Source organism: Onychostoma macrolepis, chromosome 08, assembly GCF_012432095.1.
Source record: "Onychostoma macrolepis isolate SWU-2019 chromosome 08, ASM1243209v1, whole genome shotgun sequence".
NCBI lineage: Eukaryota > Metazoa > Chordata > Actinopteri > Cypriniformes > Cyprinidae > Onychostoma > Onychostoma macrolepis.
This window is the reverse complement of record NC_081162.1, coordinates 24,102,429-24,122,369: the sequence shown is the minus strand read 5'-3', so window position 1 is coordinate 24,122,369 and position 19,941 is coordinate 24,102,429. Positions and strand designations below refer to the sequence as shown.

Genomic DNA, 19,941 nt, shown 5'->3' with positions numbered 1-19,941 from the left:
GTTTCTCATATTCAAACCTATCTTTGCCCACACATTGATCATTGTTTATAAATCTTGTACAATGATTGAAGAAAATAGACGTTATTGTGTTATATAGTCTTATATAGTCATTATATAGTCTATAGGAGTTTTGATGCTGCTGGTGCATAAAAATATGAGCTTCTTTGTGATGCTTTTGACAACTTTAGATGCGCAAAATAAATGTTACCAACAATAACTTTCTCATTAGAAGTCTGTCTGTTTATCGAGCACATTATAATGAACTCCCACTGTGTCTTTTCTGAAATTCTGCCTCTGTTACAGCAGGAACACTGGTTTGAAAAAGCACTCCAGGAAAAGAAAGGATTTGTCATCAAAAAAATGAAGGAAGATGGTGCCTGCCTCTTCAGAGCTGTTGGTGGGTACATTATTAACCACCTGATGTTCACTTGAAGTCAAAAGATTTAGTAGATGTTATCTAATTCATCTATTGACCATCATCTAGAACTTGGGTGATTGTCATTTTCATTTTGACATAATGCGATCTATATGTACAGAATACCTACTGCTTTTGATAAAATATGCTGTGTCGCAACAGTACTATTTCTCACAATGCAATGTGCTTAACTTAACCTTCAAGTTCCATTGTGGCAAATTTAGTGATAATATAATCTGTTTTGATTTTATATTATCTGATTTTTTTATAAACACTTCTGTTCAAAAGTTTGGGATCGGTAAGGTATTTTAAATATTTTTGAAAGAAGTCTCTTATGCTCACCAAATCTGCATTCATTTGATTAAAAATACAGTAAAAACAGTAATATTGTGAAATACTATTACATTTTAAAAATATATCAATATTTTACAATGTAATTTATTTCTGTGAAGCAGAGGTGAATTTTCAGCATCATTACTCCAGTCTTCAGTGTCACATGATCCTTCAGAAATCATTCTGTTATGCTGATTTGCTGCTCAAGAAACATTTATTATTAACTTTTTTTTTTTTTACATCTCCTCGACTCATTATTTAGACATTTGCAGTAAAAATTTTAAATATATATTTTTTTCCCCGATACACTGCCTAGATGCTTGTTGGATAAACGTAGTGATACAGGGACAACAATGTAGAAAACTATTGCTTAAAGTGGTTGTATGATTGCATAATGTGCTATTTTACATGATATTTTTAAAAAATAGTAATAGTTAACTGCACATGATGCATTAAGCTCAACATGAAATTAACACGGACTGTTTTTAATTTTTTAATACATGTTTATGATTCCACTGCTAACTTGCGTTCAGAATATTTTCTTGGTTTGTTATTAAAACTAATATTAATAGTAATGGTCAACCTTAGGTCTATCTATATAACAGTAATGTACCTGTGCCTGTTGAGTTTCTGAGCAGCTACCAGAACTTCCCTCTAGGTGGCGCTACTCATCAACATATCTGAAGTATTCGGCACTGTACTGTGTGACACCATATGAAACCAGTGTTCAATTACAGCTTGTGTAGTTCAGCTTTAAAACCCCAAATTCTGACTTTTGTTTCTTGAATATAAGTTAACCTTCTGAAGTGGTGTCCACTACAGTGCACAGATATTTAAACACCACTATGGGTGTTCACCTTTGACCCTTTTTGATCCTTTCAAAATAAATTCAACATGATTGATCAATGTGGTACAGCAACAAGCACCCTTAATTTTTATTTAGGTGTTATTAATGTAATATATCTTTGTAGTTTACTTTCTTAAACTGATAATGCACCTGGTTACTTTAGTGGATGCCATACAGGATCCATATAGGATTTTTCTCTTAAAATATCTAGCTACTGTCTCTGAAACCACCATTGAGTGGCATCTTACCCCATTTCCTTTTTCATTCTCTCTTTCATGTCTCTGTTTCCTTCTCTTGCTCTTCTAATCTGTCTCCTTATCCTCTCTCTCTTGCACATACACATTCAGTTCATTAATCTTGTTCCTGTTCTCATTAATATACAGAAGTCCTTGTGTGAGTTTTACACAGGATTTGATAGACGGGCATGTGATGTGTTGACCTACATGAAGCGTTCCCATCAGGGACACTGTGCCACAGTTCTTGCACCGCAGGTGTGAAACTATCCATCTCCAAACAATCACTCGAGTCAAACAATACACGTTATATAACTGGCCCGATGGTAATAAGGTTCTCACAGTCAGTGGGATCATGATAACCCAGGGTAGGACAGTTTCATACAGGAGGCTGTTGATTTGACATAATAGATATGAATGTGTGTTAGATTATTGTGGAGACCATATTGACTTATGACATTAGTCAAAGGTTCTTGCTTCTGAAATGTAGCTTTACATGGTCATTTTATGCCCACTCTTTTTCATTTTTGAGTGATCTGTCCTTTTAAGGCTGCACTAATGCTGTGTTTCATTTACAGAGAACCAAAGCAGTATCAAAACTGCTCCTTATAATGGGGGCTGAGGTGAAACTTGGTATGTTTTAGTTCTGCTTTCAGAATTATGTTTATCGCACTGAATTTGGAGTCAACACAGAGCAGCCTTAACTCGGCTTGAACACTTTTATTTAAAAAAAGCCTCCTATTTTCCATGATTTGCCTATTTACTCATTAGACTGTAACGCTGTATGCTGACAGGTTGTTTACGAATTTAAGATTGTTCTCATCACATAATCAGTCCTGTCAACAAGGCAGCAACAAAACTCATCTCTGCTATCAGATTTTGCCCTTATTTTCCTGGTCAACCTCATTGTTTTGTTGCTGTTTTGGTTCTCACATTATGAAAAGATAGGTCAGGAGAGCAGTGGTTAATTCCCATGATTATCCCATGTCTAAACAACCTTACATTACCGCTCAACAGTTTAGACTTAAAATGGTTCGAAAGAAGTATTACCAACACTTATAAGTGCTTACCAAGACTGCATTTATTTGATCAAAATACAGTAAAAACAGTAATATTATTACAATTTCAGTATATTTTAAAATGAAATGTATTCCTCTGATGCAAAGCTGTATTTTCAGCATCATTCCTCCAGTCTTCAGTGTCATGTGATTCTTCAGAAATCATTCTAATATGCTGATTTGCTGCTCAAGAAACATTTCTCATTATTATTCATGTTGAAAACAGTTGTGCTGCTTCATATTTTGGTGGAAATCATGATGCTTCCTTTTTTAGGATTCTTTGATGGATAGAAATTTCAAAGAACTTCATTTATTTGAAATAGAAATGTTTTGTAACATTATAAATGTCTTTTATAGATTTAATGCATAAAAAAACAAAAACTTACTGACCCCAGACTTTTGAATGTTGAAACAGTTTTTTGCAACTCATAGTTTAGTGGTAAACAGCTCGATGTAGAAAGCTTCACTAATAAGAGAATAACATGATTTCTGCACGTCACCTTCAACCCTGTATGACTCTGGATTTTGGAATAATACAGTTTCCTTTGTTCAACACAGCCAAACCTGACATTCATAGTTTGCAGCAAGGAGGCTCATGGCACTAGCGTGCAAATGCTTATGCAATGTTTGCAAATCGGTTTGCAAATAATTTTCCAAGGTATTTTATCTCTCAGAGGTTTATATCCTGAGGTCTATTCAATGGTAATTTGTGGTGGTGTTATAGTTGAAAGCCAGTTGAAAGTTTGGACAAACCTTCTTGTTCTTTATTAGTACTGTATTCCATCCATCGTGTATTTTATCCACTGGACATTCTTGAAAAACTTTGTGATCTGCATCCCGGGAAGCTTTTAAAAAGTATTGAGGGATTGTGCATACAGTGCTGCACAGGACTGCTTTTTTCAATATCAATCCTAAAGTTTGTTTTACATTTGTGACCTGTACAAGTACATTTGTAGCAATAGCCAAAAATACATTGTTTGGCTCAAAATTATACATTTTTCTTTTATGCCAAAAATCATTAGGATATTAAGTAAAGATCATGTTCCATGAAGATATTTTGTAAATTACTTTATATAAATATATTCAAACTTAATTTTTGATTAGTAATATGCATTGCTAAAGACTTCATTTGGACAACTTCAAAGGCAGTTTTCTCAATATTTAGATTTTTTTTTGCACCCTCAGATTCCAGATATACAAATAGTTGTATCTCGGCCAATATTGTACTAGCCTAACAAACCATACATCAATGGAAAGCTTATTTATTCAGCTTTCAGATGAATTATAAATCCCAGTTTCGAAAAATTGACCCTTTGACTGGTTTTATGGTCCAGGGTCGCATTTATGCATTTATATCCAAAGTGACTTTGGGATAGAAGAACAGAAGAAAAAAAGAAAAGAAATGCACATGTGCCTACAATTTATATTTGTCTACAAAACTAATATCGTGCATTCAAGTAGAAGTCTTTAGATCATTTAAGATCATGAGAAACAGATTATGTCCAAACATTCAACAGGTAAATATCAACCCAATTGTTAGGAAAAGGAGAATAAGTGGAAATAATTAGTGTCCGCTGGCTACTTTGTTTTGACAGAGTTTCTGATCAGACCCATCACATTTCACCGCATCATGGGGGAGTATGTTTCATTTTTACAGAAAATGAGCACTAACATGGACACATGCTTACACAAACACCTGTGTCTTCTGTTTGATAGTGAGAATTATGCCGATGCGGTTTCAGTTTTGCTATTACAAAGAAATACTTTCAAAAGGTTTTGTGGTTTCACACATTAGCTGTTTGATTGGCTGAAAGGAGTTGAATCCACCAATCTACAATGTTCAACAACTGTTGTAATACTTTAGTGTGGTTTTATAGAGCCACGGCCTAATTTGAAAAACAGTTTTGTTGTGAATCACTAAGTCTGAATCACCACATCCTGGCTAAAACTTTGCAGGTATTCTGTGCTGCAGTAATTGTTGTGCAGGGTTTCGTGTTGGGATTGCGCTTCTCCTTTATGATACGTGGGAAACGGTGTCATGTGTTAGATCCCTGCCCTAGCTCCCAGCATTCGCTCTCCTTTCCAGTGCTGCTCTGCTGGTTATCCAGAGCACCGCCCCTCTTTCCAGAGCTCGACCCGGTCTTTAGTGAACGGTGAAGCAGTTGAAACCATTACCAACGCACACACTGGCTGTTTACTCTCAGGAGTGGGGTGACCTGACCCAGCCAGCTAAACAAACACTATTTAGGCTCTTCAAAACAGTTTAACCAATGTAGTTTCCAAACTTTGGCCTTCAATAGCTCAGCCGTCCGATGATGCGAATGCTTGTCCGCAGGTCAGTGGGTTAAAAGGTGCAGATTCTTGTACTGTAACGAGAGCCTGTTTAAATGCTTTATTTTTCCAGTTGTCCATTGAAGATTAGGGTTACGCAGTGGATCGTAATCCTACACTGAAGGAAGTTGAATGTTTGTTCAAGAAACAGTGCACTTGTTTGTTTTTGGCTTGGATTTGCACATTTCTTCTGAAGTGCAACAGTGTCGGCTGTGCATTTTATCAAAGACTCCCTCTTTCCAGGCAAATTTCGATATAGTGGGATAAAAGCGCCCAAGTACTGTATGTGGGCTGACCTCTCCACCTGGTCTATAACAGTCTGGCTGTGATGTGAAGTTTGCTATTTGAATAAATATTCAAAAAGCATAGTTATGGCTCTAAAATCTGATTGGATGAGCCATGTTCAAAGCCGTTGTAAAATAGCTGATATGGGCGCACTTTTAACATAATTTGAATTTCGTACTAATACGGTCTTATCTACAGTTATGCTAATCAGCTTAATTACTTTACAGAATAATTGTTTATACTGGAGAAAATCATTTGCAAATGTTGCCTTTACGATACTTGATGGTTACTAGGATGTTGTTATCGTTTACTAAAACTAGCAGGGTCATTCCATTTCAAATCAACCAGAGGCCCCCTGCTCAAATTTTTGATTTTGCTAATATTTATTCTGAAGAAAGATGAACATGTATAGTGATGGAAGCCAAAATATTAAATGTCACAGATGTATATTTACTGAATAATCCACTTTTTTGTAGAGGGGGGTCAAAATGGCAATTTTCACATGAGATTCAGAGCCAAATTACAGGGGGGTAAAAATTACTTCAGAAAGATGGCAGCATCATAATGTTATTTTTACATAGAAATTGGTAGGTCTGTTAGCAATCTTTGTTGCATTATGTGTCAATGGTGACCATTCAAAAATGGGGAGACAGCACTTTTCAAGTTTTTTCTCCAACGTTTGCATACCTGTAACTCAAGAAGTATTAAAGATATCTTAATGCCCTTTTAGATATTGGGTCTTAACAAACTTTCCTTCTGGCATCTTCATTTTTAAGGCCCTATAGGGTTCGGTTCCAGAGATATTGGAATTTTAATATGGCTCCAGGAGTAAATCGTTAAATTGTACATTTTCAGTGGTCAAAAACCAATTGTGGGTCAATTTGTAAAAGTATGATACATTTCTTTTAAAGAGGAATGTCTGAAGAACAAATAATGTTGAAACTAAAGATGTACCTTGTTTCCTTCTGTCAAGACAACTGCATTGAACATATCTGTCTGAGTGCCATAAATATTTCTTTTCCAAAGTTTGCATGCCTATAACTCAAGAAATATTAAAGATATTGCAACATGATTTTAGATTCTAGTTGTTAATAAACTTTTCTTTTGGAATCTTAATTTTAAAGGCCATACAACGTTCAGTCCCAGAGATATGGGGATCTCAATGAGGCTCCATGTACAGATTGGTGAATATTACAAATTTAAGTGGTTGAAAACCAAATGTTGGTCACTTTGTATACAGCTGATACTTATTTTAGTTCAAGAACAATGTCTAAAGAAGAAATACTGTTGAAATTAAAATTGTATCTTGTTTACCTCTATCAAAACAATTGCAAAATAGAGTAAAGTGCATTACTCAGTAAATATTCATCCATGACATTTAATATTTTGGCTTTCATCACTATACATGTCTATCTTTCTACAGAAAAAAAAAAATGAGCAAAATCAAAAATTTAAGCCAGGGAATTTTTTGAAATTTGGTTGATTTAACATGGAATGACCCAGCAGTGTTGTTATTGTTAACTAAAACTATTAAAAATAGTTTTTGGTAAATGAAATCAAGTTGAAATTAAATATAAATATTAGATGAAAAATTGAAAAACTTAGTTATTTCAAGTTATTTCAGTTCATATTTCAGTTAGTTGCCAAGGCAACATTTCTCATTTTATTTTAAGTAAACTAAAATTAATAAAACTACCTACTAACTGCTAACTACTGCAATAAAAATACATTAAATAGAAATATATATATAAACAGAACCTAGTGAAAATGACAAAACCACATAACAAAAATACTAAAATTTAAATGAAAACTAATAATATATCAAATAAAAGCCTATTCAAGATATGATTAAATTAGGGATGCACGATATTATCGGATTGATATTGGAATCGGCCGGTAATGACTTTAAATGTAAATATCGGCATTGGCCTGATATGAAAAATTATGCCGATATGTCTTTCCAATAAGAGGAATAGGTTAACGCACATGTGCTCAGGGTGTGCTAGTGATTAGATCACAGGTGTGCTAGTGATTAGATCACATCAGCAGTGTGGCTCATTCTTTAAGCAAAGCTTTGTCTGAATGATGATTAGATTTACTGTTTTGGATCGCTGCATTTAATCTGTGAAAGCACGTACAGAATGCGTTTGGTGTGTGATAGCGTCAACAGTAATAGCACGTGCAGTGGCAGCAGTGACAGCCTCCCCCGGGTCCTAACGCCCGTTCGGTAAGGAGTTGTAATCTGTAAGGGGCGCTGTTGGCCTACTTCTAAATAAATTAAAAGTAAAATAGCCTACGCAAATAACATTTAGACTGTGTTTCTGATTAAATACAGCAGTAATCGATGTCATAATATAAAGAGTATGTTTTGATTTAAAGATCAGAAGCTATAGGTTACATGAAAAAACAAACAAACATGACACTTGTAAATTAAATATTAATTTTATATATAGTGATTTATTCATTAATGTGTAATGTTTTTTTTTTTTAACAAATAAGTTCTAAAAGATTATTATTATATATTTTTTTTACAACTCTTTTACTTTAGACCATCTACAAATGTAAAATCTTAAAATAAAATGTTAGGGTTCAGGGCTCGCAAAATTTCTAAATCCCTGGTAGCCCTTCGGGCAGGTACTCTTCAGATTTTGGTAGCCCGAAAATTAATTTAACTAGCCCAAATTAAAAAAATACCTTTTTTTTTTTTTTTTTAAATATAGAAAAACATAGGAGTTTAAATGTCAAATCAAAAATATTTTCAATACACAAATATCAACAAATATGAAGGAAGGAATCTTATTTCACTATTTACAGGGTATCTGCAGAATTTTTAAAAATAAATTTAAGGCAATTTATGACCCATTTTAAGAGCTGCACGAGGAAAATGAACACAGAATGAGCGGGGTTGGACAATGTCTATGGTAACATACAGTATTGAGCCATAAAATTACATGATTTACAGTTCAGATACAGGTTTTCACAAAAACAAATATTTCAGCATTTCAGGCTATAGACCATTTTTATGAAAAGGGATAAATCAAGCATATAAATTATGTTAATTTAAAATGTATAAATATTACTGTCTTAATTGTTTACATTTTTTGAAGGCATATTAACTTCTTTCTCATTTACAACTCTGTGTTTGCTGCGTAAAAAGTTGATATTTGCATCGATCTGACCATAAACAGTAAGAAAGGCTTATTGGAAATGCAAATTCATTCTCTGCCACGAGGTGGCGCTTTAGGAGCGCTGAAATATTGTGGTTTCCCTGGAAACGCAAGCAGCTCCGCGCTCATAAACGCTGCTTTATCAGGAATTATAGTTTAGATGAAATTAAAATGCCAACGACACATTTCTGAGGACAGTCGGTTACCTTCAGATACATTCACATAAAGACATCCGCGCCGCGTTTTGACTTGAAACGTGCAGCGCTCATTATTTATTCAATGACATCGTTGCCTTTTGAAGTTTAATCCAGCCGTATCGCGACTCTTGTCTTTCCGTCCCCAACTGTAAGACCTCTAGAAATGAGACATTTCTTATACCATTTAACGTATTTAAAACTTTTTATGGCCTTAAGTTTGATACAACTCACTTTCAGAGTTTTTAAGGACCCGCGGGAGATCTGTATTTAAGGAGCCCGTCGGGCAGGCGGTGATACATTTTGGTAGCCCGACTGGAAAACACAATAGCCCCGGGACGTCGGGCTAGCGATTTTGCGAGCCCTGGGGTTAACACTGCATCTTACTGGGGGGGAAATGCAGAGATTGATATATAGTTTATTTAGTTATTTTCAAAGCTTCAATGTACTGTCAAAAAACCTTCATTAATGTTTATTTAATTCGAACAAATAAGTTCTTGTTACAAAGTAACCAAAATTAAAATTATTTTGCTTATAATTTCTGCACAGGAGAGACTTGGTGTTGTTTCCAGACAAAAGGAAATATATCGGTATCAGTCAAAATGAGTAGAAAAATATCAACAGTATATTAATACTAAAATAGCACTGTTGGAGGTGGTTGGTGATCTCTAGATACGGTTCAGGTGCTCAGTTTTTTTTCAAATCGCTTATCATAAATATCAGCAATAGTAAAAGCGATGTTTGCCTTTGCAAACACCACTAATAAATGCAATTGTTTATTGAACATTGGTGTAATTTATTATGGTGTTTGGTAAAAGTTTAACTGTAATGCACAGCCTACAGTTGCTTCTTGCTTTTTTAATGCTTTCCAAGAACCTTTGTATAGGATATTGCAACAAAACCCTTTTATATTTGTCATCTAGGCTTTTTTTTTTTTGTCCACTCCATTTCCCCAGAATTTAGTTTAAATGTGTACTTCCTTTTGTCAAGTCAGTTGTTGTTTTCACTTTCCCCTTAAGCAAGGTTCTATTTCAGGAACAGGCGTTATTTTCTCTGATCTGTCTGAGGCGCCCTGGCAGACACAGTGCTAAGAACAGCCTCACCTGAAGCAACACTAACCTCTACCTCACATGGTTGGATCTGTATATGAAAATCCCCATCATATGCAAAGTGCATTCCAGTGTAAGCCCTGTTTATTGTCCCCTCCACGCACTGCTGGATCTCTTTCAGATACCTGCTTCTGTAGTAAACAAAGCTGTCGGTGCCCTGCCATGAACCTCTGACAGACAGCTTGGCTGCATTCCTCTCATTTTGCAGTTCGTCATCTTGTTGTGATTGTAGAGCAGATGCCACAAATTCCATAACATGATTTGACGGAGCGGGAAACACAAAGGTGTGGCTGAAATTCCTTTCTCCCAGATTCATTGGTGGCGTCTACCCACCTAACCCTTGGGGAAAGGATAGTTCACTCCAAAATTACTTTCATTGTATGCATAGGTAACACACATAAGTGGTGTCCCAAGTAACGTACTGTACACTGTGCACTTATGCGATGCACGGTGTACCCTACCATCTAGTTTGTGAATTTTATAAGGGTGTTTTGAAGTGCACTTTTAATTTGACCATACTATTTATACTACAAAAGTGCAAAGAATAATGCTCAAGTATGTGAATTGGTACACACCTATAGTCATGCAGGTTTGAAACAATGTGAAGTTGAGTTAATGATGATAGAATTTTCATTTAGAGGAATACTCCACTATTGATTGGACATAAGGCCATTTTCTTATAAAACTTGAAGTAATGAATGTTAAGCTTACATAAATCTTCAAATCAGTCACAAGAAGGTCAACACACTGGATATTTGTGAACATGAAATGTGAAAACCATAGGTCAACTTTCAACTTTCTGGTCCAGCATAGTATTCGACTCCTGGACATCATGTACTGTGGCTTTGTGGCAAACATGGAGCAAAGTTTGAAGCCATGCTGGAATCAAGGGTTGCTAGTAGATTCCTTGTCATTACATTGATCGACCCCTTCTAGGACAGGAAAGTACAGGTTTCAACATAAGCACCGCTCACGTAACATCTTTTTTATAGTGCTTGGTTTCTATGAGACGGGCAATGGTCTAGAACTTGAGGATGTTGACTAGTTTGATCCAGCGTAAACCAGCAAGTCTGACAATGAGCTGTAGAGCAAAAGTCAAGGAGCATATTTCGACTGATCTATCGCAAATGTTGTTTATAATGTCCGTTTAACCGAAAACCGTTTTGAAACTCGGTTGTAAAATGGTTCCAATCACTTGACTTGCAGACGGTGGTTGTGATAAGACCGTCTGCACCCTTTTACTTAATTTTCTCGATCGTAGCTGCGTCATGACCTTTTGCACATCTGGAAGGCAGATGCTCAGCAAGTCTCTCCAACTTTCACCTAGACACCACCAAGGGCTGCGTCTTCTCTTGCCAATGTACAGAAAACATTGTCATCACCATCTCTTGGCGTCATTTCTTACAAAACCAAGCTGTTGATGAAATCGTATAGACGCATAATTCAGGTCTGGAGTTTACGCTGGGTTTTCAGTGGTCCTCTTTGACCTGCATGGAGTGTGCCAGTAGACAGCATGCCTGGTTGCAATACAGTCTCGTGAGCATGAATGAGTGTATTTGACTGTCGGTGTGTTTCTGGAGCAATAGTAAGTTCTGTGTTACTCAACACCCTCATGATCACCGGCTGCCTTTTCTGGCTCTAATGTAACTCAGTTCAGTCCGTACATAAGCCATTATTCGATATCTAACTGTATTTCCTTAGCTATGGAAAGCACAGGGTGTACTTTAAAAATATGTTTGTGATCTGATCCCCCAATGCGCTTGAGAATCAATATGCATTGATCGAATCGATCATAATCTCACATTCATAGCGTATATAGAGGCTCCACAGATAAGTGAACAGAACACACGGTAGTCAATAAGGCCATTGAGTGGAGTTACCTTTGGGCCTGCTGTAACTGGTGTCTGCATCAATTCATTTGTTTGAAGAGCATGTTTACTGATCGGCTGTCGAGGTGGACGTGGCCTGTCAGATGATCTTGTGAGCATTTGGAGTCAAGGAGCATACTAGAGTGCAGGTCAGAGCGGTGACCTCAGCTCTTTCTGGATGAACTCTGCAACTCATGTTCCACACGGTCATATTTGAACACAGGGCATCAAGGTTTAATGAAGTAACTATAGTAAAAATATCTGTTAAGTCATACCTGTTTGCATCATGAAGCAATTGTAAAAAAGCTACAGGAATAGGTCACCCAAAAAATTACAATTCTGTCATATTTACTTGAGTTCATGTTAAATCTGTGTAACTTCTGTAAAATATAAGGTGTATTTTGATGAGCATTCTGGCCATGCTTTCCTATATAATGAATATGAATGAGTGCTGGGTTTTCAGGCTTTAAAATGGCAAAAAAAGTACTCAAGTCTCATATAAGCTTTTCTTTTGATGTGTACCATATATTCCAGTTCTTCTAAAGTATTCTAAAGCTTTGTGTTAGGAGTAGACTTAAATTTAAGCCATTATTTACTGATGATCATTGCCTCTTTTGGGCTTTTAACCATTTTGACTAGATCATTGAGTCGATCTGATTTGTGAACTGGATCAAGTCATTCGAGTAAAAGATTAAAAGATCTGACTAAAAAGAATGATTCATTTATAAATTAGATATGGCACTAGGGTTTTATTTTACAATATGAATTAAATTATCAGTCTGTTTCTCACACAAAGCTGTCATACTACTTAATATATATATAGAGAGAGGAGGAGTAAATAAATAATGGCAAAATATATTTTTGTCTTTTGTCACTATTTGTATCTTTTATTATGGTTGCCTTTTATGAAAGCTTTGCTTTAACTTTGTTAAAATTGCTGTAAAAGTTTATTGCTTTAATAACATATATTTGCACAGTAAAAATAGCAATCCAAACATTTGAGACCACTAAAAAAGTTTTTCTTTCTTTTCCTTTTTTTAATCAAATATTTAGATTATACATTTGGATTACAAGTCAAGTCACTTTTATTTATATAGCGCTTTTAACAATACAGATTGTGTCAAAGCACTTAACAGTGTCAAACTGGAGGGATAGAGTGTCAGTAATGTATAATGATAAGATTAAACACTCAATTTTCAGTTAAAGGCATTTCATTATTGAATTCAGAGATGTCATTGTCTAGCTCAGTTTAGTTTAAATAGTATCTGTGCAATCAAATTGACGATAATCGCTAGAAATGAATTAACCTACAAATATTTAGGTTACACATTTTAAACACAATTTGAGTGAGAATTGAATTGAAAAATGTATATTTTGCTTTGGAATTTGCTTTCATGACAGCAGCACTTGAGGTGACATGAACAAAACCTGATAATCATGTTCTCCAGCATGATTGGGATTTGCTTACATTTAGCCATAGAAATGCAGAAGTTCATAATCTTGAGAATTTCTAATTCATTTTTCAAAATCCTTAAACGTTATCCCAGATTTTGAATGTGGTCTTATATTTTCTACCCCAGTAGTTTGGTATAGGTTGTTGGTGTTGTTTATACTGAGCTGTCTTTTCATTTTAGCAGTTGCGTTTCTCTTCATAGCGTCCATAGTTTACATAAGACACGTTTCCTGCTGCTGAAATACGTGAATGAAGCTCCTAAACTCACGTAGAGTGTGTAAAGTTCCTGGGAATCTTCAAATTCGATTCTTCTAATTGTGATGTCACAGTGGCCCTGCTTTTTGAGGATAAACCTTATCGATGACCGCCAGACCTCAAGGGCAGGTCTAAGCTCTCTCTTTTGTAGGCTGGGCCTGCCCCTTTCTTAGAATCGAGACACTATCTGTGGCCTACATTAGTGGAAGTGAGCTTGTGGTTTTGCTCTTGCTTGGTGGACCTCTGCTCTTCTCTTTTCTCATGAATTCTATCAGCGGCATCGTTCTTTCGTGGTACAGCTACCGCTTTTTTATTCACTGTCGACCTCTTCTCATCAGTGTGTCCGCTGGCTGCGGAGAGGTCAACCACTCGCTTTTAGAGTTGGGAAATTATCTATTGCTGGGTGATCGTTGTGGTTTTCACTGCTGTTGAGACAGTTATGTGGATGTAAACAGTAATGTTTGCCTGTGTTCTATATTTGTTTGCGTGATCAGAATAAAGAAATTGTATTTATATTTATGAGATCATTCAAATTATTCTATGCCGCAAAAAATAAATCAACTAGGTTTCAATAAATAAAGCACATGATAAATTATAAAGGGTACAGCTTGCATAAAATGGGTGTAGATTTATAACATGTATCTTGGGATCAGAATATCGCATAGGCAAGATTGACACAAGAAAGTAATACTTTTATTCAGCCGTGATGCATTAAATGGATTAAAAGTGACAGTCAAGACATATACAGTGGGGCAATAAAGTATTTAGTCAGCCACCAATTGTGCAAGTTCTCCCACTTAAAAAGATGAGAGAGGCCTGTAATTTTCATCATAGGTATACCTCAACTATGAGAGACAAAATGAGGGAAAAAAATCCAGAAAATCACATTGTAGGATTTTTAAAGAATTTATTTGCAAATTATGGTGGAAAATAAGTATTTGGTCAATAACAAAATTTCATCTCAATACTTTGTTATATACCCTTTGTTGGCAATGACAGAGGTCAAACGTTTTCTGTAAGTCTTCACAAGGTTTTCACACACTGTTGCTGGTATTTTGGCCCATTCCTCCATGCAGATCTCCTCTAGAGCAGTAATGTTTTGGGGCTGTCGCTGGGCAACACAGACTTTCAAGATTTTCGATGGGGTTGAGATCTGGAGACTGGCTAGGCCACTCCAGGACCTTGAAATGCTTCTTCGAAGCCACTCCTTCGTTGCCAGGCGGTGTGTTTGGGATCATTGTCATGCTGAAAGACCCAGCCACGTTTCATCTTCAATGCCCTTGCTGATGGAAGGAGGTTTTCACTCAAAATCTCACGATACATGGCCCCATTCATTCTTTCGTTTACGGATCAGTCGTCCTGGTCCCTTTGCAGAAAAACAGCCCCAAAGCATGATGTTTCCACCCCATGCTTCACAGTAGGTATGGTGTTCTTTGGATGCAACTCAGCATTCTTTCTCCTCCAAACGCGACAAGTTGAGTTTTTACCAAAAGTTCTATTTTGGTTTCATCTGACCATATGACATTCTCCCAATGCTCTTCTGGATCATCCAAATGCTCTCTAGCAAACTTCAGACGGGCCCGGACATGTACTGGCTTAAGCAGGGGACACGTCTGGCACTGCAGGATTTGAGTCCCTGGCGGCGCAGTGTGTTACTGATGGTAGCCTTTGTTACTTTGGTCCCAGCTCTCTGCAGGTCATTCACTAGGTCCCCGTGTGGTTCTGGGATTTTTGCTCACAGTTCTTGTGATCATTTTGACCCCACGGGTGAGATCTTGCGTGGAGCCCCAGATCGAGGAGATTATCAGTGGTCTTGTATGTCTTCCATTTTCTAATAATTGCTCCCACAGTTGATTTCTTCACACCAAGCTGCTTACCTATTGCAGATTCAGTCTTCCCAGCCTGGTGCAGGTCTACAGTTTTGTTTCTGGTGTCCTTTGACAGCTCTTTGGTCTTGGCCATGGTGGAGTTTGGAGTTGGACTGTTTGAGGTTGTGGACAGGTGTCTTTTATACTGACAACGAGTTCAAACAGATGCCATTAATACAGGTAACGAGTGGAGGACAGAGGAGCCTCTTAAAGAAGAAGTTACAGGTCTGTGAGAGCCAGAAATCTTGCTTGTTTGTAGGTGACCAAATACTTATTTTACAGAGGAATTTACCAATTAATTCTTTAAAAATCCTACAATGTGATTTTCTGGATTTTTTTTCCCTCATTTTGTCTCTCATAGTTGAGGTATACCTATGATGAAAATTACAGGCCTCTCTCATCTTTTTAAGTGGGAGAACTTGCACAATTGGTGGCTGACTAAATACTTTTTTGCCCCACTGTATGATATTACAAAATATTTCTATTTCAGATATATGCTGTTGTTTTGAACTTTTTAGTGTATCGTAGTTTTACATAAAAGTATTAAGCAGCACAACCATTTCAAACATTGATAATAAAAAGAAATGGTTCTTGAGCACCAGATTAGCATTAGTAATTACATGTTAAATATATATTAAAATAGAGCAGTTATTTTAAATTGTAATAATATTTCACAATATCAGCGCCAATAGCCTTGTGGGCAGCTCGCCGACATTTAGCGTCGTTGCACTATGGGTGTCCCGAGTTTGAATCCCGGCTCAAGGACCTTCCCCAATCCCCCCACCCCCTCTCCCACTTCGCTTCCTGTCATCTCTACACTGTCCTATCATCATAAAGGCAAAAATAATTATTTCAAAAAATATCTCACAATATTTATTAATTGTACTTTCTGTCAAAATAATTTGGGGGCAGTCGTGGCCTAATGGTTGTGGGTTCGAGTCTCAGGTCCAGCAGGAATTGTCGGTGGAGGGAGTGAATAACCAGGTGAGACTGAAGCCCCGTTCACACTACAAGTGACAAAGCGACATGATCCCATTAATTTCAATGGAGAGCTGGTGATTTTCGGCGACACGTGCGACCGTGAGCGATAGCGACCATTGGTGACCGGATGGGGTGTATCCAGTGACGCGACAAAGTTCAGAATCGTTCAACTTTATGCAAATGAAGAGCGACTTTTGGGAGCGACATCCAATAGGAAAGAAAATAGAAGAGCTCATGTGATTGTTCTCCTCTCAGCCGTATATAAACATACGCAATGGAAAAAAGTAGGCTCTGTTTCTCATTCATTTTTGTTTGTATGTACGGATTTAATTTAGATTTTAGATTATATTTAGTCTTTTGCCTCCAAAATGTTTGTACTTAGTGGCAAGAAACCTGATTCGCTGTCAAGGCAACCAGTAGTGGGAACGCCCACTAGCGACCTCATCGCCAGTCTCAGACAAAAGTCGCTGCTAATATGAACGGGGCTTGAGGTGAGACCCTTGAACAAGGCACCAAACCCCCAACTGCTCCCCGTGCGGTGTAGCAATATGGCTGCCCACTGCTCTGGTGTGTTCACTGCTGTGTGTGTGCACTTGGATGGGTTAAATGCAGTACAAATTCCGAGTACTTGGCCACACGTCACTTTCACTTTTCATTCTTTCAAAAACATTGTAAAAACCTCACCAATTGTAATCTTCTGAAAAATAGTGTAAAAATGGGTACTTTTGACTGGCCATTAGGCAAAAACTTAGTAACGAACAACCCTGGAAACACCCTAGAAACCACTCAGAACACCTTAGTAAATACTGGGAAGTGGGAAACCTTTTATATTGTCTGAATAAGTATTTATTCAGATGTGCAAATCCCACCGCCAGTGATGCTTGGGTGTTCTGAGTTGTTTCTAAGGCATTGCTTTGTGGTTACTAGGCTGTTCTAGGTGGTTAATTATTGGCCTTAGGCTCTTTTGAACCTCGAAAGGCAATGTGCCATGTGACTTTTATTCATGTCCATAGCGTGGTTCAGGATTAAAAATTGGCATCATTTACTCACCCTCATGTCAGTCCAAACCTGTAGAAGTTATCTTGAAAAGTGTCTCAGTGTTTTTTTGGTCCATAAAACAAGTCAGTGTGGTCCCCAACAGTCTTCAAGATTTCTTTTGTGTTTCACAGAAGAAAGACAGTCATACAGGTTCGGAGCAACATGAGGGTGAGTAAGTGAGGACGAACATTTCGGGTGGACTACACCTTTGAAGTTAGCAGTTTTGAAAAACCCTTAACCCAAAGTATAAATGTTGAAGATGCAATTTAGGTCAACATATACTTAAGGAAATATTTTTCCTTAGTACTCCTCACTGTTTGTACATGCAAAAGTTCCAGCCGAGTGCACGGCCCCACGTGCCAGCACCACTCACCACTATAGTAAAGCTGTTTGTTATTCAAATTTGGGGTGAAATCAGGAAAAAAAACGAAGGCAGGTGTTTATCATCACACATGAGTCAGAATAATGCAAAGGAGCGAAGGGAAATCCCTGACCTTCCCCCGCGGCACCCACTGACAACGGGTCTGATTATCCACTGCACCGTGCTGTAATGAATGGAAAGGGTAAGACAGATGGAAATACCAACAACAGGCCAAATGGGGAACCAAAAGCAGACCGAATCTCCAGCTGCTGTTCTCCTGTGTTTGAGCTCAGATCTTCCTAGTTTCAAATGTCAAGGTCCTGAATTTAACAAATGTACCTGTGTCTTACAAGCTCACTGAACCTATTTAGAAAAGTAAAAACAAAGGTTTTATTGTTCTAAATGCTCATTTTTACTTGACTTCAGAACTGAATCGTAGTGGTGCGCCAACAGCATTCACCTTCAAATGAAAAGCTCTAAGCATTCATAAATGGAAAAACCTAGGGATTCACATCTATAGCTAGCTCATGAAAACAACATGGACCTGCCAGAAAATGCCAACTACTGTTAATGTTGGGAACAGAACGACAGGTTTTTTCAAATGAAATTAATATCCTAAGAAGTACAGAGCGTTCAGTCAGTGCCAATTGCAGAGCATAATAGCAGTAATGAAAAGTTTTTGCAGTAGGATATTCAACTAGACATTGAACTAAACCAAAGTTTCTCCACCAACAACATCCTCTTTCTCACACCCTACACCATTGTATCAGATAACGTATAGGAAGGTTAACAGGGCCTCTTCAGGGAACTAAAAAAGTGCAAGTGTCTTTAAATAAAGCACCTGTATTGGTGCGTTTGTTTGAAGTCTCATTTAAAGCTTTTTTTTTTTTTTTTTTAGCGAGGCGAGTGCAACTTCCTCAGTCTGTTCAGAAGTGTCACAACAGAAGTGGGCCGATACTGCGAAAGAGGAAATTGACTAAGAGATTCTCAGAATCTTTGCGGATAGTGGTCATGTGACTAGCCGGAATGAGCTTTGAGGCTGAGGCTCATTTGCATATCGCTGCTATTGAAAGGAAAAGGTGTCGGCCTCTGAGCGGAGCTCGTATGCCCGTTTGTTTACATCTGCACCATATTTGGCCCCCTTGTCTTGCTTTGAGTCACAAAGCACATAAATGGTTATGATAAAGCCCGCCAAAAGTGGTGCTTGCGGAACGAAACATGTAGCCCTGCACGCATGCATGCATTACAGAATTTGCCTGTCAAAACCCTCAAGATTACTCAGTCGTTACTTGCACACTATGTGTTAAAAGCTAACTTAATAACGAACATGAACAGTATTGTTTTTAAATTTAGTTTTTGTTGTTATTTTTATGTTCTAAAAGTGAAGACATAAATGTAACAAAAATAAATTATGTTCACTGAAAACAGCGTGTGGCATGAAATAAATGCAAAAGTGACATTGTGTACATAACTAAATCACTTTTTATTTTGCAGAGACACTACAAGAAATTGAAGAAAGTGCAATAAAAAGTTGTGTTCATTTGCAAATAACGTTGGTGTCATCGTCTTTCTACAGCTGATCAGGTTTACGGAGACCAAGATATGCACGAAGTCGTCCGCAAACATTGCATGGATTACTTGGTATGTGATGTTCTTTCTTTGGTATCCTCAGAGTGTACAAAACCTGATCGTGTTTTAATTAAATTCATGCTTTCTGTATGATTTTACTTGCAGATGAAAAATGCAGATTACTTCTCAAACTATGTGACAGAGGACTTCACTACATACATCAACAGAAAGAGGAAGAACAACTGTCATGGAAACCATATTGAGATGCAGGCTATGGCAGAGATGTACAATCGGCCAGTGGAAGTTTATCAGTACGGCACAGGTGAGTTGAATTTGCATTACAGTGTCCATAAAATTGAATTTCATACATTTCACTATATCCCACCATGCAAGTACCTTAGTAAATAGCGATGACCAATTTGAAAATTGTTTCATGAATTTATTGGTACTTCAAGGAATTATATTTACATGCAATATGTTTAACAGCCTTTGTGGTGATGCATGTTGCTCTTATATTGATGCAGAAGTAAATCTTGTTCCTTGTTCTCTGTTTCTAAATGTTATTTTGATGGCTTC

The 19,941-nt window shown here is 37.1% G+C and overlaps 1 protein-coding gene across 5 annotated transcripts in view; it reads left to right on the top strand.

Annotated features, from left to right (window-relative positions):
• otud5a (OTU deubiquitinase 5a) overlaps positions 1 to 19,941 on the top strand; it is a 34,143-nt gene that overhangs the window by 7,463 nt on the left and 6,739 nt on the right. For 2 of the 5 annotated variants that reach the window (XM_058784008.1, XM_058784006.1), the window contains exons 2-4: positions 304 to 397; positions 19,373 to 19,437; positions 19,531 to 19,687. In XM_058784008.1, the coding sequence (XP_058639991.1) occupies positions 304 to 397; positions 19,373 to 19,437; positions 19,531 to 19,687 (316 nt within the window). Of the gene's footprint in view, positions 1 to 303; positions 398 to 9,978; positions 10,046 to 19,372; positions 19,438 to 19,530; positions 19,688 to 19,941 lie in introns of those variants that run through there. The other 3 variants (XM_058784007.1, XM_058784010.1, XM_058784009.1) reach the window with 2 other exon arrangements.